The sequence below is a fragment of the Falco naumanni genome, chromosome 9, assembly GCF_017639655.2.
Source record: "Falco naumanni isolate bFalNau1 chromosome 9, bFalNau1.pat, whole genome shotgun sequence".
NCBI lineage: Eukaryota > Metazoa > Chordata > Aves > Falconiformes > Falconidae > Falco > Falco naumanni.
Genome location: NC_054062.1, coordinates 10,884,034 through 10,911,493, shown reverse-complemented (window position 1 = coordinate 10,911,493; position 27,460 = coordinate 10,884,034). Strand labels below are relative to the sequence as shown.

General features: G+C 43.4%; 2 protein-coding genes across 21 annotated transcripts in view; one reads left to right on the top strand and one right to left on the bottom strand.

Moving 5' to 3' along the window:
* CRB2 (crumbs cell polarity complex component 2) overlaps positions 1 to 1,738 on the bottom strand; it is a 73,050-nt gene extending 71,312 nt beyond the window's left edge. The window contains exon 1 of one of the 2 annotated variants that reach the window (XM_040606502.1): positions 1,633 to 1,738. The gene's annotated coding sequence lies outside the window, so the exon portion shown is untranslated. The remainder of the gene's footprint in view (positions 1 to 1,632) is intronic. The other variant, XM_040606503.1, reaches the window with a different exon arrangement.
* LOC121093728 (spermatid perinuclear RNA binding protein) overlaps positions 1,686 to 27,460 on the top strand; it is an 86,851-nt gene continuing 61,076 nt past the window's right edge. For 9 of the 19 annotated variants that reach the window (XR_005829637.1, XM_040606526.1, XM_040606528.1 and 6 more), the window contains exons 1-2: positions 2,008 to 2,113; positions 26,560 to 26,735. Coding sequence is in view for 17 of the 19 variants with exons in the window: in XM_040606526.1 (XP_040462460.1) it covers positions 26,733 to 26,735 (3 nt within the window). In the remaining 2 variants the exon portion in view is untranslated. Of the gene's footprint in view, positions 1,785 to 2,006; positions 2,114 to 2,424; positions 2,446 to 2,760; positions 3,148 to 24,342; positions 24,399 to 26,559; positions 26,736 to 27,460 lie in introns of those variants that run through there. The other 10 variants (XM_040606529.1, XM_040606518.1, XM_040606517.1 and 7 more) reach the window with 7 other exon arrangements.

Sequence of the window (27,460 nt, the reverse complement as noted above, 5' to 3'; positions counted from 1 at the left end):
CTTCTGGGCTATATTTGTACTGTGTCTCTACTTGCCGTAATCAATTTCAAATAAAAACATTCTCACGTTAAGTCCTTGGACCAGACCCTGATTTTCTAGCCATTATTTTCCCCCCCACTTCTCAAGTCATATGATTTAGCTGAACACATTCATTGCTTTGAAACCTCTCAATTCTAAACTTGAAAGTAGTAATTGAGATTCCTCAGATTTGTTTCTCTTTTCAGTCCTTGAACATCATGAGATTATTACATGAGTTCATTACAAAAGCAGAGCTACTCCTGACTGTTCAAAGAAGATACAAAACATAAGATTAATTTGAAAAGGCTGGACCTTTCACTACAGGTAAAATTATAAATGCATAGGTGTTTTCTACTTCCACTCTAATGCTGCAAATCACTCTTTTGAATGGAAGGTACTGTTTCACTTCAGCCCTGAAAATCTCCTGATCCTACTGCCTTTTGCCAAAGTTCTCTCCTAGGCTGCTTCAGCACAGCATGTTGTGTACTGATTATTTTGGCACAGAGCTCCCCAGTCAACTGTCTTTCATCTTTACAACCTATATAAAATTAGTTCTGAAAAGTGTAAAAGGTGGTATTAAATATGATTGCATTGGATTTATGCACCAAAAGCTGAGTTCAAAAAGGCACTTAACCTAGAAAACCCAAAATTTCAGAATTTCAAAAAAAATTCTGAAACACTCATGTGAAGGTATTGGCCCTTTGAATAATGAAGCAAAGCTGTAAAGGTTCTATGGAGCACGCACCCCAAGGAGGAAAAACCCACCAGATTGAACCCTCCCCGCTGTACCTAGAGGTTGTGGTGTGCTGCAGGTTTCTGTGGAGCCTGGTAGTGACAGCACGGGGAGCTCCTCAACCCCACCGCAGCGCCCACCTGCTCTGGAATGCTCAGATGTCGGGGATCAGGAAGGATTACGCCAGGGCAACTGGAAGCTAACTGGAACCCATTTATCTGGGTTTCTAGAAGAGGAAGATGGAGATCACTGACCCCGGTGTTCCTCGCACAGCCAACCTGCCCGACCATGGCACCGAGCTGCCTTGGCTCCCACGTCCCCAGGGAACCGCTGAGGATTCTGTGGTAACTACTCACACGGAAACGCTACTTCTCAGCACAGTTTAGGAAACCGCTCCCTCTCTGCGCTGCTGCGGGTGTCACAGTGGGATATAACCCCCGAGGCCGGGCCCTGCCTGGCTATGGGGTGCCGGGGCCCTCGCACCTCACCGCGGCCTTCGCCCCCTCCATCGCTCCCTGCGGCCTGGCGCCGCGCCACGGCCCCCTCAGGCGGCGGGGCCGGGGCTGCATGAGGCGGGTATCGACACTCGCGGCCCGGGGCCGGGCGACAGGGAAACCGCCCGCCGAGATGCCCGGCGCGGGGAGGGGGCGGGTACTCCCGTCCTGAGGTGGACCGAGCCGGTGCTCCGCGCACACCTGCCTCCCGCCGCGCCGCCAGGCCCGGCCGCCCCTCCGCCGGGGACGGCGATGAGTAGGACCCGACCGCGCCGCTTACGCACTCTGCGCCCGACACGCTAGCACCTACGGCATTTGCGCAGCGCCAGCCCTCTCAGGTGCAGCGCCCGTTGACGACATTACGGAGAATTCGTAGGGAACACTGACCTCTTTGAGGGGCTTTACGTAAGTGACGTTCCTAGGTGCAGGCTTGGCCGCTCCTAACCCGCGTAGCTGCGGGAGCCCTCCGAACCGCAGGGACCCCTCTCCCCGGACGGCGGGTGGGACTACGCAGTTTGCGCAAGGAGTAGCGGCCCCAGGTAGGAAACCGGCCGGGCCAGGCCGAGCAGCTTTACGCCAATTCCGTAAGGCTGCGCCGGCCTGCCGCGGGGAGAGAGGAAACGGCCGGTTCCGCGCCGCTACGCAATCGTCGCGGCGGCCCGGCATCCCGCTACGCAGTTGGCGTAAGGCTCTCTCTCAGGTGCAGGGAGGGGGCGGGCCCACGTTGCCCGGCAGCCCCAGCCTATGGGGGCGCTGGGCGCTGTCACGTGCCGGAGCCCCGCTCGCCGCTGCGGAGCCGGAGGAGCCGGACGGGGCCACGGAGCCGGGACGGGGCCGGGGGGCTGCGCCGGGGCCGGCGGCGCGCGGGGTGAGGCGGGCGAGCGGCGGGGCCGGTGGCGGGCAGGGCGCGGGGCGGCGGGCAGCCCTCCCTGCGCGCCCCTGAGGGGAGGCGGGCGCCGGGCGCCGCTCCTCCCACTGCACCGGGCACTGCGGGCAGGAGGCAAGGGCAGGGCACGGCGCGGGGGGCGGCGCGGGGGGGATGGGAGGCGGCGCGGGGCGGGGGGGGCGCTGCTGCGCGCGCGGCGGGGTCGCTCGGCGCCCTGAGGGGCGGCCCGCGGGCGGTGCGGGGGCGGCGGTGCGGGGCTGGGCACTGCGCGCGGGCGGGCGGCCTCGCGGCGGTACCTGCCCGCGGGCGCGCAGGTGCGTGCGGGCTGCGCGCGGGGCGGGGCGGGGCCGCGCGGGGCGGGGCGGGGGCGCCCGGCGGGCGGAGCGGGGGTCCCGTCCCCGCCAGGTGCCCGGGGGGACGGCGGGCCGGGGCTCCCGCAGAACTTCGCTCGGGCCGGGCCCGGGGCGGGGGCACCCGCTTCCCCCGCGCTGCGCCGCCTCCCCGGGACGCGCTCCGGTGCTGGGGCTCCCTGCGGGCCGGTTCCCCCTCCTCGTCCTGCGGCTGCCCCGCGCTGCGGTTTTGTTAACGATTAACCCGCTCGCTCTGCTGCAGGGAGGGCTTGGAGGGGCAGCTGGGGTCCTGTGCAGGCTGCTGAGCCACCGACACCTGAGTTCTGAATCGGAGCAGGAGCGCGCATTGCCTACCTCCGTGCCTTATTATTTATTTACCTGGTCCTGAAAATGGTGCCGTGTGATTTACAGAAAGTACGGAGAGCGTGTCCCGCTCCAGAGAGCGTGCATTCCCGACAGCCCGGCCACAGGGCACGGCAGTACCAAAAATTGATGAACCAGGGGGTCCTGGATGTGCTCGTATTATTTTTTTTCTCCGGCTGCGCACTATGGTTCCATTAACATTTTTTAAAAGTTTTGCAGACTTTGTCCTCAAAACTCAGGAATTCAAAGTGTGGCTGAAGTAAAGAAAGGCTGAAGCGGAGGGCATTGTTGTCAGAACAGAAGGTATTTCTTATTGCCAAGTTCCAGAAAATATTTGCGCAACTGTAACTTCATTTAAAATAGCTTAAATTAAAATAGCTGTGTGTTCTAGTGAGCATTTGAAACTTGGCCTTCTAGGGTAATGACAGAAAATTAAAATAATTTCCTTCATTCATGCAGAATAGTTTAACAGCCTTGGAAGGAATGGAGAAGGAAGGACTGCTTGAAAAACTTGGTCTCATTTTATTTTTGAAGACATGGTAGTAACCATTTTTGAGAGACCCAAAGGAAGCGACTGTGGAGGCGGAGGGGTCTGGTGCTTGCGGGGAGGAAGGAAGGAAGGAGGATGGAGCAGTGCTGTCTGTGCTTGTAGGGAGGCCTTACAAACAAAACTTTTGGAACAGGAGGGGAGGAAGGCCTGACGGTGTCTCTGTAGAGGTTATGTTGCTGTGTTCCTTTATTTGCACAAGGTTGTTGCTCATAGTCTCTGAAAAGCAAAAGCGTTTTCCAAGAATTTAAAGAGTCCGCCTCTTAGACGGGCCATCAGAAATTTGTAAAAGCTGGGTTGAAGTTATTTCCTCCCAGTGTGGAGAGGGAGAAGTAATCCATGTCAGCAGGCTGCAGCTGGCTGTAGCTTCTGCTAAATTCCTGGTCATTTTTAGGAAGTTGGACTTGCCTCTGGAAATTTTCCTCTGCTTTGTGTTGGTGTGGGATGAAGGGAGAGATGGCAAAAAGAGTGGGTAGGGATTGCCAACAGTAAGGTTTCAATATTTTCGGTTTTCTGTTTCTCGGGATGTTGTCATTGACGATGCAAGTCTAGTGCTGATTTGGCATTTCTAGTAGAATCTTTAGTCCTTGCTGTTTTTCTTATTCCTGTTTCTATAAAGGGGTTTTATTTGCATGGGCTATTCATCCGAACTAATCATAATTATTGAACTATTGACAATGTCGTCATCTCTCCACAAAGACAACACTGATGAAGTGCCAGTTCTTGCTCCGAGTGGTTGATGAGCTAAATGCAAGGTAGAAATCTAGGACTTAATTTCTTGGGGAACTGGAGAAATATTCAATCTAGAAGTACTTGTGTGTTGGGTGATAACTGGTATGAGTGCTGCTGAAGAAGTGACTGAATCAGCCTCATGGTTTGTCTTAGAAGGAGGACTTGGACAGAATTGATTTCATACCAAAGATTCAGAAGCAAATGAGAAGAAAGTGTAAATGAATGGCAGATGGCAAAAGGCACACCATGCCTAAACATTAGAGAAGCAGTTTAAACTCGGGTGGATATGCAGGTATTGGTGACCCTTGTTTCTGACGTGTAAGCAGTTTTTTCCATGCGTGTTCATTGAGTAACATGATGCTTAAGGTGGCAGAGCTCTTTCCTTTTGAAGCCCCTCAGTTAATGTTCCTCAAAGGCCTGCGGGTGGACTGAGATACTACCTTTTTTGAACTGCGAAATCCTGTTTGGAAATAAGAAAAAAAAATAGTCTGAGAAGCTGCTTCATGTTGTGAAAAACCTCACTGTAGAATCATGAAAGCTGCACTTTTTCCACGTTGCTTTGGAAGCAGCTGAACTTTGTAACTTGGCGTGTAAATAGAGCTCTTTGAAGAGCACATCCAGGGCTGGAAGGAGGGGAGAGGGAAATGCCCTGGCTTGGTTAACGAACTTCTGAGTGTGTAAAGAAAGCCACTGTGAGCATGCTTGTTGAAGTGTCTGTTAAAACATAGAAGTTTGCAGAGTCTTGTCCTTGGTTGTGGTGGTGTACATACACCTAGAAGTGGCCAGCGTAAGCGTAAATATGAAACAAGTAGGAAAGTGGTGGGTTGTGTATTTCTGTAGACTGGGCTGGGGGAGGGAGAGTACTCGGGCGATGGAGGGGAAGGTGCCAGGGGATGTGCTGGACACCCAAGGGCGAGTGAGGATGCAGAGGTTCAGTCCACACCTCGCTAGGGTAACTTGCAGCTCTTGGTGAGTCAGGATTTATGGTGAGCCTAGCCGTGCCAACAGACCACTGCAGCACAGCAGTTTGATTTCTGTAACTTACTTTGTATCCAGGCGGGAGGAGGGAGGGGTTTTCCGTGCTAACAACATGCACATGAGGAGCACTTGGCTGATGTGGTGTCCTGGATTTGCAATAAACTGAGCAATATTGGCAACTAAAGATTACTTTACTGCTGTATATGCTGTAGTGATGAGATCAAAAGGAAAATTCCTGTTTAAAGCAACATGAAAAACAGTTACAGATTTAAATAGCAGAAAAATGCAAGTCTTAAACATTTCTGTAGAAATCATAGTTTAAGTACATTTGTTGTAGTTGCAGTGTGATTTGACAAATAAAACTTTCTTTTTCATTTTCATATTTAAAGAAACAGAAGCCTGAGCTGCCCTCTCTGAAAATATTTGCTTATATTTTTTATCAAAAGTGCTAATTAATACAAGCTACAAGACCAAAGACAATATTTTTTCAGTTGTATTTTTGCATTTCTTGGCACTTGTGCAGTTTTTCCTTCTTATGTGCATGTCTCGCTGAGCAATGATGACAGAAAACATAGATTGTGGCACATACACTGTGTCAACTCACAGAGAGAGTGTTTCTATTTAACTTTTTTGAAAACCTTAATTCAGGTCCCTTTAAGAAAACGCATTCATAGGATTTCTTATGAAGGATATGAGAGAGTTAACGTAAACTTCTTGCACTTTGGATTTTTGGACTTTATTTTGTAACTAAATTACCTTATGTTTCTGGTCCTTTCACTCTCTGCATCAGGGAATGGAAGAGGACTGAGAAAATTCTTGGACCCTACTCCGCGTTGGTCTGTGCCTTGTATTCATACTTCTGCTTTGTAACGCATATACTGACCTTTCTGTTGATTTCCTATGCAGTATCGGAATGTGAACAAGGTGCTGGTTGTAGGAGAAGCATAAGAAAAAATTCAGGGTATGTAATTTGTTCTGCTGTTACTGAAGGCATGTATGTAAAGCATGGGACTGGGGCTGTTCTGTCCCTTCTCTCCTGCTAAAACCAAGACCTCTGAGAGTAATCCAGTGTGTAGATTTTCCATGTGGCTGAGCGGGGGTGCTGTATTACTGGCCACCTGCACATTTGCCAGTTGGCTTATGGAGTAGTAAAGACCATGGATTATTAAAAGCCAGGCCCTTGTTGTTTTACTTAATTGATTTTTCTATAATTATGCAAAACTTCATAACTCTTTCGTAGTAAAGTATCTTCATAACGTGCTGGCAAATTAGAGGTGTAGATGGATGTTGAAGAAGAACAATCTTACGAAATCCAATTGCTAACTGATTTTAGGGGTTCTCTTGGATTGTGGAAACTTAAGTAATCCTGCTGCATGGGTTGATTTAAATTAGTTCTCTTACATTGTGGTTTGGCATACTGTTTAAGAGCCTCAAGACGCTACTTGTGATTGACATAACAAAATGTAAATTATATGCTGTTTTACTAGGCTCTGATTTATCTGTTGTAAGGTTTGTGTACCAATAGTATTAAGCTCTTCTTGCAGTAATGTTTCTCTTGCATGCACTATCTGCATAGGGGAATTAAATTATCCTTAATTGTATGCTTAAAAATAAAACAAAATTGGGGTGTGTCTGGCTATCACAGTAAAATAAATTTTGCTGCTTCTTGTTCTTTTTGTGCATTTACTTTAAATTGACTTTATTGAAAAATTGAATGTTTGAATATCTGGTTGGAAAGAACACTCTTACTGGTGGCTAACCATAAGATGTCATGGAACTTGAAGAAATATTAGAAAGCAGAACCAATTAAGGTTTTAGACCTTAAACTGTGATGTAGTTAGTGCCGAAGAAGTAAAATGATTGAAGCAGAACTTGGCATTTGGCTTGGCAGTAAATGAACTCAATGGTGAGAGACTGGTGTTGCCTCTTAGAAATTGCCCAGGAGCAGGAAAGGGCAAGCTGGTTTTAGAGGCCTTTACTTCTCTATTTCCTCCGTTTATTGGGAGGGGAGACACTTTAACTAAATGAATTTCTTGTTTGACTTGTAATGCAGCAAATCTGAGTGTTAGCATAGTGTTTGAAGTACTGGTCCCTAAAGTGTCTTTAGTTATTTTCTGAGACACAGGTGTGATGTTCCGAACACGTGGAAGTGTTTCTCCCAGGCTATTGGATTGAGTTGATTATGACACTAAACAAGACCTTCCCCTAATCCTCGCTGTCGGCTGGCAGTACCTGCTTTCCTGGAAGAGCATAAACAGAGTACAGGCGTGTGGGAAGCGCAGGAGCTCTTTGAAGCTGTTTTGGGAACAAGTGGTGTGTGTTTCTAGAAATGAGCTTTGGCAAAACAGTCACTGTGGAGGCTGAGACTTGAGGCTGGAGAGCAGGGTGTCCTTGGGCAAGCAATGCTGCTGACTTCCTCCAGTGAGATTTTCCCACAAAATGGTTTATCCTAGTGCCAATGACACTGAAACTGATATATTGTTTTTATTCTATATGTTAAAGGAGGTGGGTCAGGTCCTGTAACAGTGAATTGTGATAAGCCATGGTTAATCTTGGAGGAGGCATCAAAAATTTCATTACTTGTTGCAGAGCATTGAGTGGCTTTGTTTTTTTGTTATGGTGCAGCAGCCAAAGCATTGTTACTGAGAGCCTGTTTAACCCTTTCCATAAATGTGGTATCTCTCTTGAATGTCCTTGTAGCTGCTCTTTTAAAAGTGTACGCAATTCAGCAAGGAAACAAGCCAACATGCTGCATCCCACTGAAGTTAGTTGCCATTGTTGAAATAGGTGGTGTCTTAAAGTTGCTAGCTGGTATATGTAGGAATAAAGAAGGTGTTTAACTTAAATGGTCTTTTTACAGCCTGCTTAGCAAGACATTGAGTGGCTGTACTAAACACATCACCTGGAGACTTGTGAAAGCCTACAGTTAAGACAGTACAAATCAGTCCATTTAAAAAACAAATTACAGCTTGTATTGAAAAGAAAAAAAAAAAAAGCATTTGAGTTCTCTGCCCTATGGGAGTCAGCTGTCAAGAGTGAAGCTGGTGCTGTGTTTCTGGTATGATATGTAGCATGATCATAAAGGATTCGACCCTGTCACCTTTCGTAGATAGGATGAATGGGGTCGGGTTGGGGATCTTTTTGTTAGTCATAGAAACAAATAACATGTTATCTGAAAGTGCTGACTAACGTGTGTTAACGTTTAATCAATTGTGGAGTTCAATTCAAATAACAGCTATTTATGTGGTGGTAATTATCTGATCCTGAGCGTGGCTGTAGTGCTGAGCTCTGGGCTGGTGGGGCGCGGTGCAGGCAGCGCAGCCTGGTTTTCCAGCCGTGCTGTGGGGAAGCTGTGAGAGGTGTGTGACTGATGCTGCATCTGGATGAAGGCTTCCGTTTTCGAGTATGAAGACAAGAAGAAATATTAGTAATTTATTCTTATTTTTTGATACTTCTGTGCTGAAGGGGCAGCTCTTCGCACATTGGGAACTTGCTCTTTTTCTTTGGGGTGCTGTAGTTTGCTCTCTGACCCTCTGTGTGCTTAGTACTTTTTTACTTATCTACTTTGCTTGATTTCCATATAAATAATATGACACTTTTAAAGTATTTGCTGCAGTGGAGAGGGCTCTGGAATAGAAGGGGAGCTGTAGGTGTACAGCATGTGTCTTCAGGGAGTGAGGTACCGCAGAACGCATGCCGCAGCTGGAAAGCTGGGGGCTGTGGTACGATGGGACAGGTAGGGAACATGGAGCTCCAGGTAAGATAGTTGGAGGGAAGGGGTTGCAAGGAATCCATAAAGGACAGTATGGAGGACTGTGAAGTGCTCGTAGAGAAAATTGAGGATTGGAAGGTACCCATAGAAATCTGGGGAGTGTTTAGCCCCAGAATAACATATTGTGGTAGTTGTGCACCTCGGAGCCAAGCCTGGACTAATTTTAGAGTAATTAGTAAGAGAGATTTCAGGTTCAATTGTCTTTGGAGGTGGATTCTAGCAACCTGACTGGCTGATCTTTTTTCTTTTTTTCTTTCTATATAGGGACATGAAAGGTGTGCCTAGGTAGGTCTTCTGTTAATTAGCAATACTGATGTTATTATGATGAATGTTAGGTATGCAACTCCTCACCCTGAATCAAAGAGGAAGAAAAATTTGTATGGCCTCAGCTCTTGGCTTTTGCAGTTACTTTCCTGAATAGTAAGTGCAGCAAGAACAGGAGGGTTTTTTCTTTTTTTTTTTTTTTTTCTTTTTTTTCTTTCCCCTTAAGGAAACTAGACTGAAATCCTACCTGAGAACCTACTGGAGCTGGCAGCTGGACTCTAATGAAAGTGAAAGAGCTTGGGCTCATCTTATTTGCCTCACGAAAACTTTTGACATTGCTAGACTGAGAAATGAGATCTCAGATGTAATCTCAGATGTCTGCTGGAATTATTTTGTAAATGCATGTGGTACAGAGACTTAGAATATTTGGATTTCTACTCCTCTTCCAGTCCTAATCTCTTTGCCTTTACTCTGATAGCTGGTTTAGCTCAACAGAAGAGGAAAGGAAAACATAAATGCCCAAGAACTGATTTCTCCCCACCTCTGCTTTGAAGAATGCCTCTTCCATGTCACAGATTCTTAGTGACTGTCACCTTTTCAGAGAGCTAAAAGTGTTTGGTAAGCAGCTATTCAGTGTCCCAATGCTTCATGATTTCTTGATTTGATGTCTAGATAATTGGACTTAACAAATAGATCAGGGCTTCTTTGGTTACCTGGTCATGCTGTGCAAGCCTTTAATAATATAGAGACTTAATTTGTTTCTTTAAAGTAATCAGCTGTGCCATTTGGATGACCTTAAAGAGTGTATCACTGGGGTTGAAATGTAGCGCTGCATCTGTGTGGTAACCTGGGATGTTACCTTCTGTGCATCACAGTCAAGACTTGAATAATGTGAGCATTCCTTCTAAAACTGGAAATGGGTAAAAAGCCCAGTGAATAATCTCTTCAACACCAGGTGCAGAGCAGCACTGTGATCCAGTGGAGAAGGTCTGGTGTTTAAACTGAAAGTATTGGTTACGGGAGCATTTAGCCCTTTTTCAGGTTCTGCTGCTGATTTACCGCACAACTTCATTTCTTTGTGTCTGAAGATCCCCTATAAAGACCTGACATGTTTCCCTCTGTTACAAAAGCTGTTATTTTAAAACCAGCAATAAACGTACTCTGGTAAATATGGTGACAAGTATTCTAGAAAAGCCAGGAAGAAAAGCAAATACTGGGAAGGTGGGGGGAGACAAAGCTGATAACTTCTTTGCTTCTGGTGGGTGAGGGTGAAATTGGTGACTGCCAAAAATATGAGCTCAGAGAAGTATCTTGTTCTGCTCTGAGCCCACATCTGTACACACCTCCTCATCTCTACAGATGGCCAGGAGGCTGAAGAGAGAACACAGTTGTCTAAATTTGTGTAAGAGAAAAGAATCATGACTCCCACCTTGAAGGCGAACAGGAACCTCCTGTAACTGGGTTATTTTCAACAATTTAAAGAATTTGGTTGATTTTTCAGTTTTAGCAAATTATGTGAAACCTGACACTGTTTTTAGTTGCTAAATAAATGATTTTTTTAAAACTACTTTGTATAAAAAGGTGGTTGGCTGGAACTGTACTCTTTACTTTTTCAAAACTAGCCTGCTAAGGAATACATTTGATCTAGAAGTCATCTTTTCATGCTTATGTTTTAACAACTTACAAGATACTTCTCCACTTCAGTGTTCATAGTACTTTGTATTTTAGAAAAAACAATGGTCGCTGTTTAAATAGTGATGGTACTATTTAAATCAATCATGATAAAAGGCACAAAAATAAAATATTTTCTTCTTTATGTTTCTCTTCTACCGACATTAGTGTGGGAATAAGATCGTTGTTTGTAGGTTGATTATTTTTATAAAGTCTGCTTTATTTTGGGGGGGGAATTGAGTCATTTTCCTTATGTTAGCCCACGAGATAAAGGATGCTGTTTAAAGCAGGGAGCTGGGAGTCAGCATTATATAAGTCGTGGCCTCTTGACCAAAAATGTTTTTGTGGATGTGGCCTCATGTAATAAACCAACAATAAGAGTGGTTTACAAAGTACATCTTTGACAGTTCTCCAATTAACCCCCGTTCTTTGCAGACAGGAGTTGAATACTGAATGTTCCTGAATTGTGACTGTATATACTGTTCCCCTCCACCCCAAACACTGAAGAACCTGAAACTGGAGACTTCCTGACCCTTTTAAAAACAAACGAGCAATGTTGTTTAACTTCTTGCTATGGGTCAGGAACCTGAGCTTCATGCCAAGTTTCAGCATGAAACTGAAAACTGAAACTCTGAAACTTTCAGAGTTAAGAAAAAAATCTCTTGCAAAGAACACTTACGTGAAATTACTGATAAAGCTGTGACTGTTGAGGCGCTGTGACTTACTAAAGCAGATTCTTAAAAGGGGAATGATATGTGGCCTGCCCTAAACATTCTTCAGTAAATTAGAGTTCTTATTTGAAAAATGTAACCCAGTGCATAGGTGTGATATTTTGTGTTCCTTAATATTGATTCTGCATTGGTGGTAAAATAACTGTGTGTTACAAATAGATCTTTTTCTGTGTAGCTGGGTAGTAACACACCTCTGTTTTGGTTCCCGTTGAGATGCTTCCAAGTGTGCTTTTAGCAGTGCAACATAAGCATCATGTCATTGTCATAACAGCATTCCATTCTCAGTGAGAAGTTGCAGCAGCACCATAGCAGCAAAGATGCCCTTGGCCTCTCCCTTACAGCATGGTGTTGGTCATCCTTCCAGCACGATGTCTGCAGAACTTTCTCTGATGACTGCGTTGAGTTCCGAAATTTTGTAGGGGAACCAGCGTACTGAAAGAATATTAAGGATTCAGAAGAGTTTCCAGAGAAACAGTCGAATAGAGTTGAATTAAGCTGATTGAGATGAATGAATTGCCCAATGAGGTGAAGAGAGTCCAGCTAAAACTGTCAAATGTTCCTTCAGCATTTGGAGTATCCATTTACTGATGCTTCTGCAGTTACTGCAGCGTTTGAGTATCATTGTACCAGTGCTTCTGCAGTTGCTGTAGAAACTGTTGGCTCAGGCTCTCTCCTTGCAGTTCTCCTTCAGGGGAAGAATGGCACGAGGAGAGCTTGTATGGGCATGGGACTCGGGGGTACATTTATTGTTTTCTTTCACACTGCGATCTGTAATCTTTATTTTTAATATAAATCCCTTGGCTAGCTTCTTTCCTTTTGCTTGTAAATGTTTGATGTGTATGTGGTGCTTGCAGTAAAGGAGCTCTCTTGTGCCAGAAGAACAAAGACTAGCTTTCTGTTTGCAATGGGCACTGCTGATTTGCAGCAGTCGACTGTTTTTTACTGCCAGTTTTAGCAGGTGCACCTTGTCTCAATGGGTGCTCTTTACCCTCGTCACCCAGTACAGTAGCGAGCCTCATGCTCAGTACATAGAAGACTGAATTTTGTCTGAGAGCTGAGTACAGGGGTCTGCTATACTTCTCTCTTTCCTTTTCCCTGCTTCGTTTCCATTATTCGTGCTCTCTTGTGTTGCAGTTGGACTAGATGATCGTTATAGGTCCCTTCCAACTGAAAATATTCTAACAAAGTTTGGAATATCTCCTCAGAAGACTTCTCATGTGCACATGTAGCAAGAAGTTCAATAATATGCATGTTCAAAATACAGTCAGAACTTTTCTTCATATTTCAGAATGTTGGAGCAGATTAGAAAACTTGACAGCCTATATGCTGTAAAAAGACTCTAGTGTTCAGTCATGAAAGTGTGCAGAGAGAAGGTTGTTAGTCTAGAAAAGACTGAAAAATGTGTTTTGGCTGCTCTTGTTGAGAAAGAAAAATATCTTCTAAGTTTGTCATGGGGTTACAAAAACTTGCTGTTCTCTTCCTGATAGGTAGAGAACGGGGAGGCTGGAGGGAAGGGGGGAGAGCGGGGTTGGTTGGTGGCCTTTGGTGCTGTCCTTCCATTGCAGTGCTTCGTCTGCAGCCGCACAGAACGGGCTTTCCTCTTGCCAGACTGGCAGTAGCAGCCAAGCACTGCAGCACAGGAACAGCTTGCATTGCCCCAGCACAGAAACCATTACACAGGGTAGCTGTTGGGACTAGTAGGGGGGGAAGGAGAAGAGCTGCTACCTTTTAGACCTCTCTGGGTTTGCTGTACAAGAGACAAAATTGCTTGTCTGGAGATCCAGATATCCAGAATGCATGAATCCCAAGGGAAGCGGTACATATTTGTGACGTCTGTGCGTTGCGTTCACTTTGCTTCTGTTTGTTTGTTAAGAGCCTAAGAGAAGATGGGATTAGAAGGAGGAAAAAGTAACATCAATAGGGATGAAAAGTGGCCTTTGGGCAGAGTTGGGTTTGTGGTAGGGGCCATCATACTGAAGTACACACTCTGTATTCTCCTTACCAACAGATCTAGGATCAAAGTTGTTGTCCTGAATGAACTCACAGAAATTATAAACTGCTATTAGATGGCTGGAGCTGAGCATGGGGAAGGTTGAAGACACTTACCCTGTTTGAGGTGTGTGATTCGGGTACAGGCAAGGGAAGTGATGACACATGCACTACTGGTCATCCGGGAGTTGCCAATTTCTTTTCTGATTTTTGAGAGAGATGCTGTGAGACCCTCCATCCTTTTTGTTTGAGTGGTTTAGATGGCTACCTAGTATCTAGTGTGACAGCAGGGGGGGTTGATTGGTTGATTTTTTTGTTTGTTTTTTAAGAGAGAGAGAGAGAGAAGAATGAACTCCATTATCCCCTATAGCCTGCTCCTATGCCATGTAGAGCTTTAGAAGTGGCAAAGACAACTACTTTTGGCTTTTTTTCTTCAAAGCCAAACATTATGCTAGAATTCTGTGTCTGGGATGAGATGCTCAATGCTGAGGAGCAGGCTGCTTTATAGAGTGGGGCTGCAAAGCTTCCTCTTTATCTTGCAGAATGGCTCGGGTCCCTTGCTAGTGTCCTGAAATGGTCTTATTTTTCTGGCTCCTGTTCTTCCTGAGAACAGACTGTGTGTGTCCTGCTGCCTAATAAATGAGGGACTCCATTGTCCTCTTTTGAAAGACACATAAGGTGCCTGAGTCCATGTCAGTTCAAGAGTGGAGTGCTCAAAAAATTTGATGCCTGAAAATAGGACACATTCTGAATTAGACTCCTGAGTTTAATCACACCATATTCAGATATTGAATTGCTAATTTGAGTCTCATGAATCTACAGGTAATTGTCAAACATTTACTATGACAGTTTGCCAGGCTGACCTGTGAAGGGTGGCTGTTGTCCTATGAGGGAGAGACTGAATGGCAAAAGCAGCCAGCAATGCAGTGTCTGTTCAAATTAAACTAAAGAAGCCGAAGTAAAGGGTGGAAAGCTAGAAAGCAGGGGGAGAGAGAGCATGCTCCATGCTCGGTGTGTATAGTAAATGAAAAGCTAACTACTTTTCCAAGTCCTGCCTGTTTACTGTGGCATTGGGCAAGTCACTTAAGTCATTGGGCAATGGGGTCTCTGTGCAACAGCATAACACTTACACCTCTTCCAGCAATTGGAGAATTAGTATTTATGAAGTGTTGTGAAATTATGTGCGTGTGGCTAAGGTCTGATACTTTTTGCTAATAAAAGCATGTTGAAGCTTGATACTGCAGTCAGAATGGAGAAGACTGAGTGATGTTTTTAGTCTCTGCTGTAAAGTCCAGCCTGAAGATTGCGGTCTCCCGCAGGTTAGCAAGGTGACATTGGGTAGTACTGTCTTGTTTAACAGTAGATGGAGAAGTAGTTTCCCAGACTTTCTTGGTTTGTAGCCTCTGAGTCCTTTCATTCAGTTTATTGTTCATGGTGTTGCAAAAAAGCCTTAATCTCTTGGGTGGCTGCAGAGACAACGCTAGGGAACTTGCAGAGGTTGCCAGTTGCTTCTACAAAACAGCTTGGCAACACCTGCATACTTTGGTGAGTATCAAGGTGCAGTATTTAAGAATGAGATCAGAGAGCCTAGGAAAGCAATATATTCTCCCCATGGAAAACTGAAAAAAATTATCACAACCAGTTTGAATTAATAAAGTTATGTAAGCAGCGTTACTCAGCAAACTATGCTTATTCTCCAGTGGAGATAAGTTCGATTCCTCTGTTAGCTTTTAATTTTCATGGCGATATTCCAAGAGGAAAAAATACTACTTAAGCTTTGTTTTTAGCACAGAGGTAGATGGAACATCTCTGTCACTTGTCTGAAGCCATGTGTTAAAAGGCATGATTTTTTTTTCCTAACAGTTTTGCAGAGTAATAGGGCAGAGTATGATTTGGATTACGGAAGACACATGCTGGGTCAGTTTCAAGTCTGCCAAGTTCTAATTTGCAATTTCTAGAAAACTTAGAACAGAAACATCTGAGTGCCTGCAGAAATCATCATTCTAAATTTAACTTGTGGATTTTGTCTCGGTAAGGCATGAAACTGTCTGGTAGTATTCGTCCACTGAGTTTCAGGGTCAGCCTTTTCTTGTGTTTGTGAGTTCTGTGCTGGTGGTTCTGGCATTGCTTTTCCTGGTCCTGCGGGGTGGGAGTTTTAAATGCTTTAGAGCAAAATGCTAAGTGAAAAAGTGTTAGCTAGGTTTAATAACTTTCTTTTTGTTTCTCTCAAAGCAAGCAAAAAGCCTTTGGAAAAAGTTTCTTTCACCTTGTTATTGTTTTCTTTAATTTCTGCAGCTAATTAATGGTGGACTGACTTTTAAAAATGGTTCTTATTGGCCTCTAAACGCTCCGTAGGAGTTTCCAAATGGCACTGAGAAGGCCCGATACAGGGGCTTTTGTTTCCACAATAGAGGAGCCGTGCAAAGTGAGTAGAAGAACTCATAAACCAGCAGCAGCAAGTGCTCTTTCAGTGCACAAAGCAACACATCCATGTAATTTTTTAAAAAGGATTTTTCTCATTAACGCAAAAGTTTCAGGTTTTAGAGTTGAATTTTATTTGAACTGTGGAATGAGCTAGATTGACTGCATTATTTTACAACTAAAAGTATAGTTTTAGACTGTGAAAGCCAAGCAGGCTTTTTGTTCTGACAAGAGCAGAGTTCAGTGTTCATGTCCCTTTGGTTCTTGTTCTCCTTGTTGTGGTACCTGTAATAATGGTGGTGCTGTGACATGGGTGCGGATTTAGGTGTCTAGGTAGGCAATAAAAATGTTAAGACTCTAATCTAGCTTCCCCATACCATGTCACTGAAGGATGAAGGGGTTTATATCCTATTGCTCAGTTTAGGAGAATACCATTCATTTAAACTTAAACTATAGCTGTTCCTTAATTCTGGTTTTGATCCTGCCTCCGCATCTTGAACTGTGCGCTCTCCTACCCTGAGAAGTTTTGGCTTTCCAAGTGCATCTTCTTTTGAAAATAAAATAAAACCCATCAATGTTGGTTTTAGGAACAGCAGGTTCCCTGTTATCGGGGGAAACTGAAGTGGCTAGACACAAAATGCAGTTAATGGCCCAAAATAACTAAGTTAGATTGTTTTTCTCTAGTCTTTCCCCTGACAGTAATTTCAAGTGTTACTTTTAGCAGCTATAGTGTATGAAGGGAGCTTTGGGGAGAAAGTGAGAGTTTTGTTGTTGTAAATCGATCTCTCTGCAAAGCTGAGAGCATTCTGAATGCTGCTATTGATTGCGCCGTCTGTTTGCTTCCCTCAGAGAAAAACGGGTACGCACCCTCTTCTGCACTGGAGTTCAGCAGCTTGCTATCACGTGCTTTGTTTCCTAACCTGGATGTCATGTCATTAACCTCCACAAACTCCCTAAAAAGCAGGTTCCTGTGGTTTGTGGCAAGCGTGTTTCCTCCAAGACACTTGATGCTGATCATAGCCTTGTATTTTGCTGTTCAGAAATGTGTTGCGTAACGTTGACAGGGAGAACAATGTGTGGTGTTGATCACTTGATCTAAGGAAAGCAGTAGTGAATGGCAAAGACTGAGGAAGCTTCCTATTAACGAATGAGGAACTGTCTTTCATGCTGTTGGCAGTAAAGTGGCACACTAGAGATGACTGCATTATCTATAAAGAGATACTAAACTAATTGATAGCTCCATATGAAATACAAAGAAAAGAGACCAAACTGGCGAAGTTGTGTCTATGTTCTTAAAAATTATATCCTGGTAGGCTTGGCAGATTTATACTGATAGCTGCTTCTTTCCACCAATTTTATTTGAAATTCAGAAGATTTAAAAAAGATTGAATGAGTTCAAGATCAGTTGCTTGCACAGTTGTGTTCTCCAAAGGCATTGGAGAACAAGTGCTAGAGACACCTAAACATAATTTTGCTAACTTTTTTGTTTCAGTATGATGCTAAAAATAAGCAAACAAAAAAAGCTGTGGAATTCACTACTCATTTCAGGAAGTTCCTAAGGATAAGACTGACAGATATAACTTATGCAGAGAAATTAATTCTACAACCTAGCTTGTGGTCTTCAAACTGAGCATTGGCACCGCTGATGGTCCCTGCTAAAGTTATCTTTTTTTCTTTTTTTTCCCCTTTTACATAGCTGTACTGTGCTGTGCTAGCTGGAGAGAAGAATAATAGATGAGTTTTGCAACTGAACTTGGCAGATCTGACAGCACATGCATGCAGCATAGATCTGCTGCAGCAAGAAGATGCTGGATTAAGCCAATAAAAGTTATTTTTAGACACATACAGTTTTACAGGGAAATAGGATTTTTTTTCTGTTGGTTTTGTAAATCTCTAAATATGATTATGGCTCTTTTTCTTCCTTTTAGCCAAGCTAGGACTTCCTACTACAAAATCTTGTTCAAGACATAAATAGTGGATTTAGAACTGTCATTCTGACATTAGTGACTTTTCCATCTGATGCATTGGTGCAGCATTTTTTACTTTCGGTATGGATATCGTTCCTAGTTTTCATGCCTAAATAAACTGCTTCAAATCTTTTGGTAGGTTTATCGAGCATTTGAAGTAAATAATTGTGTTCCAAGGCCGAAAATTGATGGCAGCCAGGGTACTCTTCCCTAGAGAGATATCCCCATTGCTTTCTGTTGGAGGGATTCTTGCACAATATTCTGATTCAAATTTGGTAGTTTCTGCCTTGCAGACAGTATCTCTACCATTCTTCTCTCTCCAAATGTTTCCATTACTGACCTTGATTCATTGGCATTGAATACTGTTTCTTTGGAACATGTGCTTTTTAGAAAAAAATTCTACTAAAAATCCCCCTTTCCCCTCATTTGTGTGTGATTGACTTACAAAATCAGTTTCTAGTCAGTCATGTGGAAGAAATTCATTAATTATACTGCAAGTTCCGTTTTGTTGTAGCTGAGGACCACAGTGAGCCCTTGCAGGTGGGACTGACAGCAGCCACGGGGCAGGACTTCTGGGCTGGTGAGGCTGTACGGGTTGTATCTGCAGCGTTGTGGAGGAAGAGTGTTTTAAAGGAGGAGGCTTTTGTTTTGGAAACAACCTAAGATCATAGTTAGATTTTGTTTCAGGTGCTGCTTTGGCAGTACGTGTTGTGACATTGAACTTCAGACTTCCCTGGAAATAATAATCTAAGGCACAGGGGAACAAGAGGGAAACAAACTGAAATAACAGGGTTGGATGGATGAGGTGGCTGGAAAAAAAACTTAAAGAAGCTTTTAGTAACCTAGAACCTTTGAAAAGATGTTTTTTGACAAAATAGCCAATTAGACAAGAAGTGAAAAATTAACCTGAACTTGTTCAGTAGTGATAGCGGTACTAAACCATGGTAAAAGTCTGATGGAGGGTGTGTAATGGCTGAAAGCACAAGAGCTCCTTGCATGATACTTGCTGGGTCTAGTTGTCTTCTCTTCCAAATCCTTTTAAATCTTCTATCTTTAATTAAAAAAAAAAAAGTCACTGAAGCAGCAAGACTGACATACTAGAAAATGCATTTAAGTGGAGTCATGAATGTTTAAACTGGCTGAAAGGCAGATGTGCCCAGTAGCCAGTGTGGATCGGCAGTATTGAAAATGCTGGCTTCTTTACATATTGACATCAAGAAGGAATTCTAGGGGAGAAATTGTTGCTTAAATTTTGCCATTAAGGGTAGCTGAAATTCTAGTCAGAAGGATAGCATAAAAACTTCTTAATACTTTGAAATTGAAACTACATAAACATTAGAAAAATGTGTTGCACATAGTATTTACATTGTATTACTTGTAAGAGAGTTACTAAATTTGTTTTATTTACAACACAGAGGTTTAGAATCCATGTTGCTTTTCTCTTTCATCTTGCCAGTTACCAAGATAGGTATTAGCTTGAGATGCGGAGCAGAGAACAGCTAGCAGAGCAAGCTTGGTTTGCTCTTGCCTCATGGGATTGATGAACAGTGCAGACCACCAGTACAAACAGATCTAGTTTTACCGTAGGACAGTTTGTTCTCCAGTCTTTCTCTTTTAAATTTTATTTATGACCAACATAGGGAGGGAATACTGTGATTTCCAGTCTTTCATGTGTACGCCTTTGGCCTCACAGTTCTGTAGAAGAAAGACACGTTCTCTTTGGTGGAAGAGTGACATCTCGCTGGCCTTTCCTCTGTCCCGGTTGTGTGTGTCAAATGGAGACAGTGGTGGGCTGCAGCCGGGGTCAGTGTGCAGCCTTTGGAATGTGAATCATAGCAGGAAAGAAACTGGGGCACTGCAGCTATTTCAGTTGAGCTGAAGGGTGCTAGGGAAGAAATGTCCCAGTTCTTAATCTCTTAAACATTGTGGCTGCTTCCCACAGTGGTTCTGGAGCAAAGAAAGCCTTGCAGCTAAGGGAGTGGACACGAATGATACAGACATGGAAAGTACCTAGGAATCGGAAGGTCTGCAAAGCTTTGGTGTTGAGATACAAGTGCAGAGCAGGGCTTCGGTGGTGAGAAGCCCAGCATGGCACTAAACGGCGCTGTGTGGTTGAGGAGGTAGAGCTGTGATTCTCTTTTGGAGAATGTGATGTAATGTCAGGCATAGATCCAGAATTTTGCTTAAACCAGCTCTGTCTCTGGAAAAATGACATTGCAGATGGTGAGTGTAATTTCAGTGTAACATCATCCTTTTCATTAATTTAGTTAATTCTTCAAGTGTAAATGAATGTAGTTACAAATTTCAGATGATTCTGCATGTGGATGTCAAATTGCAACTGCTTCACAGACGGGTGCGTACTGCAAAGTAGCATCAGGTTCCCACTGTCCAGTTTAGCCAGAAGAGCAGGAATGCTTAGCATGTTAGAAGTCAGAAATCAGTGTAACATTTCACGGTTGTTGAGAATCCAGTGGTGGTTTCTACTTTGTCTCAAATTAATACTTTGCTATTAATTACTTAGGTACTATCTAATCTGTGATTTTTTTAAATTTTATTTTATTTTTTTAAGATACCTGCCAAGAAGTGCTGCCTTTGAGATGTTTTGTTTTCTGTACTACTTAGCTCTACAGGTAATTCAGTTTTGGATGTTTCTGACTGGTTGAGCAGGAAATACATTAAACTGTTAATGTTCATGTGTCAATTTGTTATTTAAGTGTCAACAGCCAGTTTTTAATTATTTTTTGCATGTGGTCTGTTTCTACTCAGTCTTGCATGTTGACACCCATACCAAGAGATGAAGGCATTTTCAAAATTAATTCATTAGAGACCCTTTTAGCGCTAGCTGTGACTGGGGTGCTGGGCATTGTGTGTTGGGGAACATGAGGCCATACAAAAATCTGGAGGGCGATAGATGTAAAAAAGTACTTTGAGGGCTGCAACTGGCTGCTCTGAAGACCACGTAGTGAGTTTGGTGGTGTATCTTCCTGCCCTCAGTAGTGAATAGTAGCTTAAATACTGAAGGAAAGGATTTATATTGCTTCCAAACCTATTTTTTTGTTACACGTTATAATTTGATACCTGCAGTTATTTCTAATGTATATTTCTTTCTGAGATTGGATGGTATGGTTCTATATAAAGTACAGCATTTTATTTTTCAAGTGACTGTATATATGATCGCACTGTGCCTCTGCGTTCCTTTTTTAACCTTCCTGTTAGACGAGTGATGATTTCCCCTTAGACCGTCTTTTCTTCACCCTCTTTCCAAGAGCTAAAAATATAAGCTATGCTTTGCACATCCCTGTTTCCTTTTACCTTAGTATATCAATCTAGATTAACTGATTGTTTGGCTTGAATTCTTCAGCTGCTTTAATTACTTTACCAGTGGGATCTATTTTGGCTGTTTTTTCATTCCTTGCTTTACAATCTGGAGGGGAATCCATGTGTTCTCCCACTGTCAGTTGCAAGGACTTTGTTGCATCTTTGAACCCAGGTCCCAAGTTCCCTGCCCACGCCTGTCCCCCTCGGCACAGCTGGACCCTCGGGGAGCTCTCTCAGCAGACGGGTGGGCAGCTGCTTGCCTTGCACTGTGAGCATCGTCAGAGCTCTGGACCCTGGAAGATGACTTCCATTCCTCAGTTCTGGTGATCACAGGTGCCATGAGTCCAGGTCTGTTTATCAAGTGTGTGCCTGCCCTGTCTCTGGCACGTGTTAAAGCCAGGTGTTGGGGCTACCTGGCAGAGGCTAATCCTACGGGATTTCTGAGTCCAGGAGCCTTCTCTCAAAGAGACCTGTGAGAACAGGAGTACTAGACTCAAGTGTCTGTTGTGTGAAGTGTAAGAATTTGCCAGAGGAAGTACCTTTCCCGCTTTGAACTCTAGTGTTGCTTTGTAATTATTCATTTGGCTGGAAAATTCCAGCCTTCTAAAGGCTAACCCAGATGCAACTTTGCCAGGAATTGCATTACTTGGAAAATAGTAAGACTACTATGAATATACAGTCTCCAGGTGAAATTGAATGCTGAGCATATTGTTGGAAGCAGTCTGAACCTTATTAAATATGTATCCCAGTGTTAGAATTGCACTTCTTTACAAAATGCTTATATGACTGTGAGTGGCAAGAATTTCTTTTCATACGGTGGTGAAGAATGAAGAAACCAGTTCTGTACAGCGTACAGGGAGTTCGGATTTAAAGTAGTAAATATCTGCACAAGCAGAAGGTCAGTCATACTTTGCAGATTTCTTTGCCTCATACTCCTCACTGAATCCTCATGAATTGTATTTCTTATCTGTTCCCCTCAGTTTGTTGATACTTTTAACATGAGGGAAAACTATTTTGATATTTCTCTGTCAGTTACTTTGACATTAATCAACATTGCAGATCTTGTTTTGTTTGGTGTCTGGGTACATCATAAAAAGAGTTGCTGAAAGAGTTCAATTACAATATCAGAATCTCTGCCAAATGTATTGAGCTGTTCTGAAAAGCGGCTTGTCTTTTCTGACCCAGATACACAGTTTCCAACTGTGGGAGATGCTGCCAGAAAGACTCTTGGCAGAAGGCCAGCAATAAAATTATACTGCAGAAAAACACAACATATTTTCAGCAGTACTGTATAGGGTGTGACGAAAAATTACCTGTCTGCTGAATGCAAAGCAGAAATAAAAATAAACTTCCAATTTAAAATTGCAAGCCTCGTATTCTGACTATTGCTGACTTTTAAAGGTAACAAAAAAGGATATAAATTCCTTTCTATTACCGTGTCTGATACACCTCAGGCTGCATTAGATACTCACTGATTTGTTATTAGCAACCTTATTTGGCTTTGCTGCTCTGTTAACGTATACTCAGAGTGAGCTTAGGGTGATGTGCACTGTAACTGCAGTTCTCGTGGACAGACGCTGGTGTAAGGGTAGGTTAGGAGGGTGGAGGCCGTTTTTAGTGCTTCAGCTGAATATTGTTGGCATGTGCCTTCTTGATGTAGCATTTAAAACCAATTTTCATGGCATCCTTCTTGGCCTGGCCAGGTGCCTGAAGAGCAGCTCGCTGAGGTGAGGGTTTGGAGGAGTGGAGTCCAGCGACCCTGGTTTACTCTTCTCTGTTGCACCATAACACTCCCCTGCGAGGTACCACGCTGTGCTGTGAGGGGGCATCAGAATGCCGAGCACAGTTTATATCTCCTTTCTGGAAGCTCGTAGCTCCCTGATTCTGCTGTTATCTTTCAGTCCCCATGGAGCACAAGTACCTGTTTCTCCTGCTTTTTCACTTTTGTGTTCACCAGCGCTCAGAGGTAGCTAAGCACATTCATTACTTCTGGCTGTTTAAATGTCCGTCTCTTGGGAACACAACTGCCAGATGCAGGGATATATCCTACTACAAAGGCCTCATCTGAAATTCTTTTCGTTGTTTGTCTTGTGCCAAAGCATAAACATCCTCTGTGAAGGATGGAATGTTTAATGGAAACATTGCTAGACTGTCATGGTGTTTTAATAACATTTCTAATGTGTCAAATCCCCAGTGACTTTAAGCCACACTGCAGACTCCACTCCGCTCCTCTGTGACCTGGTTTGGAGACAGCAAGTATTTACTCTTGTTTTACACTTTAGGGCCACATGATGCAGAGGTAAAGTGACTTTCCCAAGGTCACCTAGGTCTTGGTAGTGCTGGTAGCTTTTCCTAGAAATTTTTGTGCAAGTGTGGGTGGCAGCTCCTGGGTAAGACAAGCGTGCGTTTTAGTATTGTGCTTTTTATTCTGGGCATCAGCTGTTAGTTCCCTGAGGATGCAGGGACAAATATCCTGCCTGCTGTAGCCTGGTAGTAAAATAAGACTGTTGGATTTATGGAATAGCTGCTCACTTCACGTAATGCTTTCTGATGTGTTTTGTGCTGAGCTATGTTCTGCTGCCTTAGTCCATATGGTTGGAGCAGATTTGATTTTAGTTTTGCTTAATTTAATTCTGCATGCTGTCAAATGTACATTGTTCTGTATATTGTGTCTGCACTTTTATAGTAAACTCCCTCCTGTTTAGTGCTTTTGTTGAAAATTTTCTCTCAAAGTCTGAACTATATTAGGATTTCACTCCTGTGTTTATTTGTGTGAAATATTCTCAGGATGTTAATGAAAGAAGTTGTCTATCAGCTTCAACTCGACTTTCAGGATTTTTTTTCCCCAGCTTTCTGGATTTTATAGTAAAGGTCTCTTCATGATTCAGCTGTATATGCCCAGACCTTGGCCATTCACTGCTGAGAAAAAGGGCAGGTAGAATCGAACTGGTAAATACTCTCTTGCCACTGAAATTTGAAGCTGCCTTGGAAACAATATGGTTACTACAGCTTAAGGCAGAGTACTGAGAGGTGTCGGTGGTTTTGCTTCTCTGCCCAGTAGAAGATTAATGCCCATAGTAGCTGTGAAACATTTATTTTCAGTCTGTTTCAGGTTTTCAAAGAACACTGAAAAGCACTCAGCACATCCAGGATTGCACTCTGAGGTATGTCTGTTTCCAGAGCTTGTGATGTAGTTTGCAGACTTGCCCTCTAGACAACAGTCTGCTCAGCAGTTTAGTGGAGCACCAGAATTTGCTCAGCCAGCTTTCTCTGTCCATCTGCTTCCAATACCCTGTACAGGCTGATAAGCAACAGCTTGCAGTAGTCTTCGGAGGGAGGCCAGGCTGGAGTGTTGCTCGGAGTCTAGAGACACTGTACTGGGCATATGCTGCAGTCAGCAGCACATTCCAGTGTCCTCCTCTCTGCCTCAAATTGCCAAGTTACTGTTACCAGAGAAGATAGCAAACTGAAAATGTGAAGTGTAGGAGTCACAGGGAAGGAGAATGTGAAGATAGCTGGAATTCAGTTTGAAGAGAGAACTAACTTGAAATAGATAGATGGTCTAGAAACATGTCCCATAAAAGTCTCTCTAGCTTGCCATCTGCTGACTCAAAAGCATATTATTATTATTATTATTATATAAAAGCAAAACAAAAAGACCTCCTAAAGGGTGTGGTTGCTTCTGAAGGTGGAAAAGTTTGTGACTAACTCATAGAATAAATAGTTCAAAAGCAGTAATTGTGTATTTTCCTTCTCAGCTGCCCCTGCTTGGCTTTCAGGATCTCTTAGGAGAAGAATCTGGTCTTACGAAAGAACATCCTCTTCCTTGATCGCTTCTGGGAAGCAATGTGGTAGAGTTCTAGTGTACCTCAGTTGGGTATTTAGCCTTTGTGGTAGGAAGTGAGGCCCTTCAGTGTTTTCGTTAGCTTGCTTTTCCCAAGTATTTTTAGTATGACTGCATTTAACTCTCTTGGGGTTTCTTCCTTGGCAATCTTTAGCTGCTGGAGCAGACAGGCCCCTGCACAGTGTTCTTGTCTGGCTGTTCTTTGTTTTACTCAATCCTACATCCTAAATTTGGTGGTGTGCGATACAACCAACCAACTATTAGGCACTTGCTGCCAAAGCTATTCGTCCTGTAAACCTGCTACATTTTTCCTTTACTAGGAAAGTAGTGAAGCAGGATTTGTTGCTGCCTTTCCCCTGGCATGTTGAGATCTCTATGGGATGCAACATTTTAATTATTCCCTGTCACACCCCTGAGGTTCAGGCATCTACTCTGCTTTCAAGTCATCTTGCCTATCCCTCTGCTGTTGCCAAACACGCTTTTAACCTCTAACAATGTCAGGATTCTCCGACAGACAATATGCAACATACTGCTAGAGAAGAAGGGATTGACTTGCAGGAGAAAAAGAAAACAAATTTGAGTGCGTGTGTCAGTCTGCAGAAATTTACTGACTGGGTTTCCAGTTGCTTCAAAATGTTGCTGAAAAGCTGACGCAACAATATGTGCAGTGAAAGGAAAACAGGACTTTTCTGCAAGGACTAGTGTCTTGCTATGCAATGAGCTTATGCTTTCCTCTCACATTACCTGCTCTGTTATTCTGCTCTTCTGTTGTCTTACAGAGTGTTTGTTCGCAGTTCCTTATGCTGCCAGGCTGGTGTTTGTTTCTTAGTGTAGTACAAAAGGGTTGCTTTTGCAGGATCTTTTAAATGTTGTATGCTGTGAAAAGTGGTGAAAGACAGAAAAGGCCGTGTGGATTATTTCAGCTGAACGCTCTCACGAGTCTTAAGTCTTCGGTTTGTTACAATGTGCTTGTCTCTCTTTAAATAACAACTTGCAGTTATTGCCACCTGAAGTCTTAGTTCTTGTTGCACAGCATCTGACACATCCAGGATTGAGGGCTGCACTGGGGATTTCAACAGATAATTACATTTTGATAATTAAATACAGGGGGTTTGATTCCTAATGTGCATGCGATGTAAAAATAGACACTTCTTGAGCTGGTTTCATATAGAGCATATTTGAGATGATGGATTTCCCATCTTCCTCATATCAGAAACTTAGGTTGCCAGGTGGCTGACAAGCCACACCGAGAGAAGCTCTGACTGGCATGGGTAAGTAGTTACATACGTGTGGGCACATTACAAAAAGTTGCTTTCCACAGTGACATCTGCTTGTTCAGGAATAAACGGATCACTGACTGCCTCCCCATCTTGAAGCCTGCTTGCTTTAATCAGTGGTTTGACTCGATGTGCTGCATCGAGCACTTATTGGAATTAACATGCCGTTTCTTCTGGTTTCAAGTTTTCTCTCTCTTTTTGCAGGTGAATTACAGAAAGTGACTACCAGAGCATCTTGGCTGTATGAACTCTTGAGCTGTCAAGGGACTAAGAGGCTTATGAAGAGGTTCTGTCAGGCAAAACAGTGCTTAGCAAAGACACCAAGGAGGAGGGAAAAGGAGAAAGGGAGGGAGAGAGAGCTGAAATACTAACAAACCATGGTAGGTATTTGTCATCTTTCATAGGGTTGCATTAAAAATATTCTCTGCTGACAGCCTTGCATGGGGCCTGATAAAAGGGGGGATTTTCTGACCTTGCACTAAATCAGAGATGGTGCTGCATGCTTGGAGCAAAGCAAATGAGGTCTGATATATTGTCAGCCTCTTAAAACCAGAGAGTTGTCTTGTGAGCCTGCATTACATGAATTATTAAATATGAACGAAGGGGATGCTCATAAGGTTTTCTAATAAAACTGGCATTAGCAAGCTGTAGCAAACAGCATGAGTGACCTTGAACTTGCAGATTGCATAACGAAATGCTGATATTCCCCTTCCACCTCTTTCTCACAAAACCAAGTGTTGATTATTCGTATTTGTGTGCGTGTGATTGAATGTGGTTCTGTGCCTGCATTGTTAATAGCGTGGATGATGTTGCTGTATATGGTTTAAATGAGGAGTTGTTTCTGATCTGCCTGGTACTGGTTGTGAATTGGGAGTGCCTGAGATGTTGAATTTGTAATGATGTGCAGGTATGAAGTATTGTGATGGTAAGATTCTGAAAAGGTGTTCACTAAAAGCCAATAAACCTTCCCAGTTCCTGAAAAATACTTGTGGAGAGCAGTTTAAGCATTTTTTTTTTTTAAGTCCTCTAAAGTTATTACTGAGATAATGGAAATGAGAATAAATGCAATAAATTTTAAATACAGTTCTCTAACATTTGTGTAGCT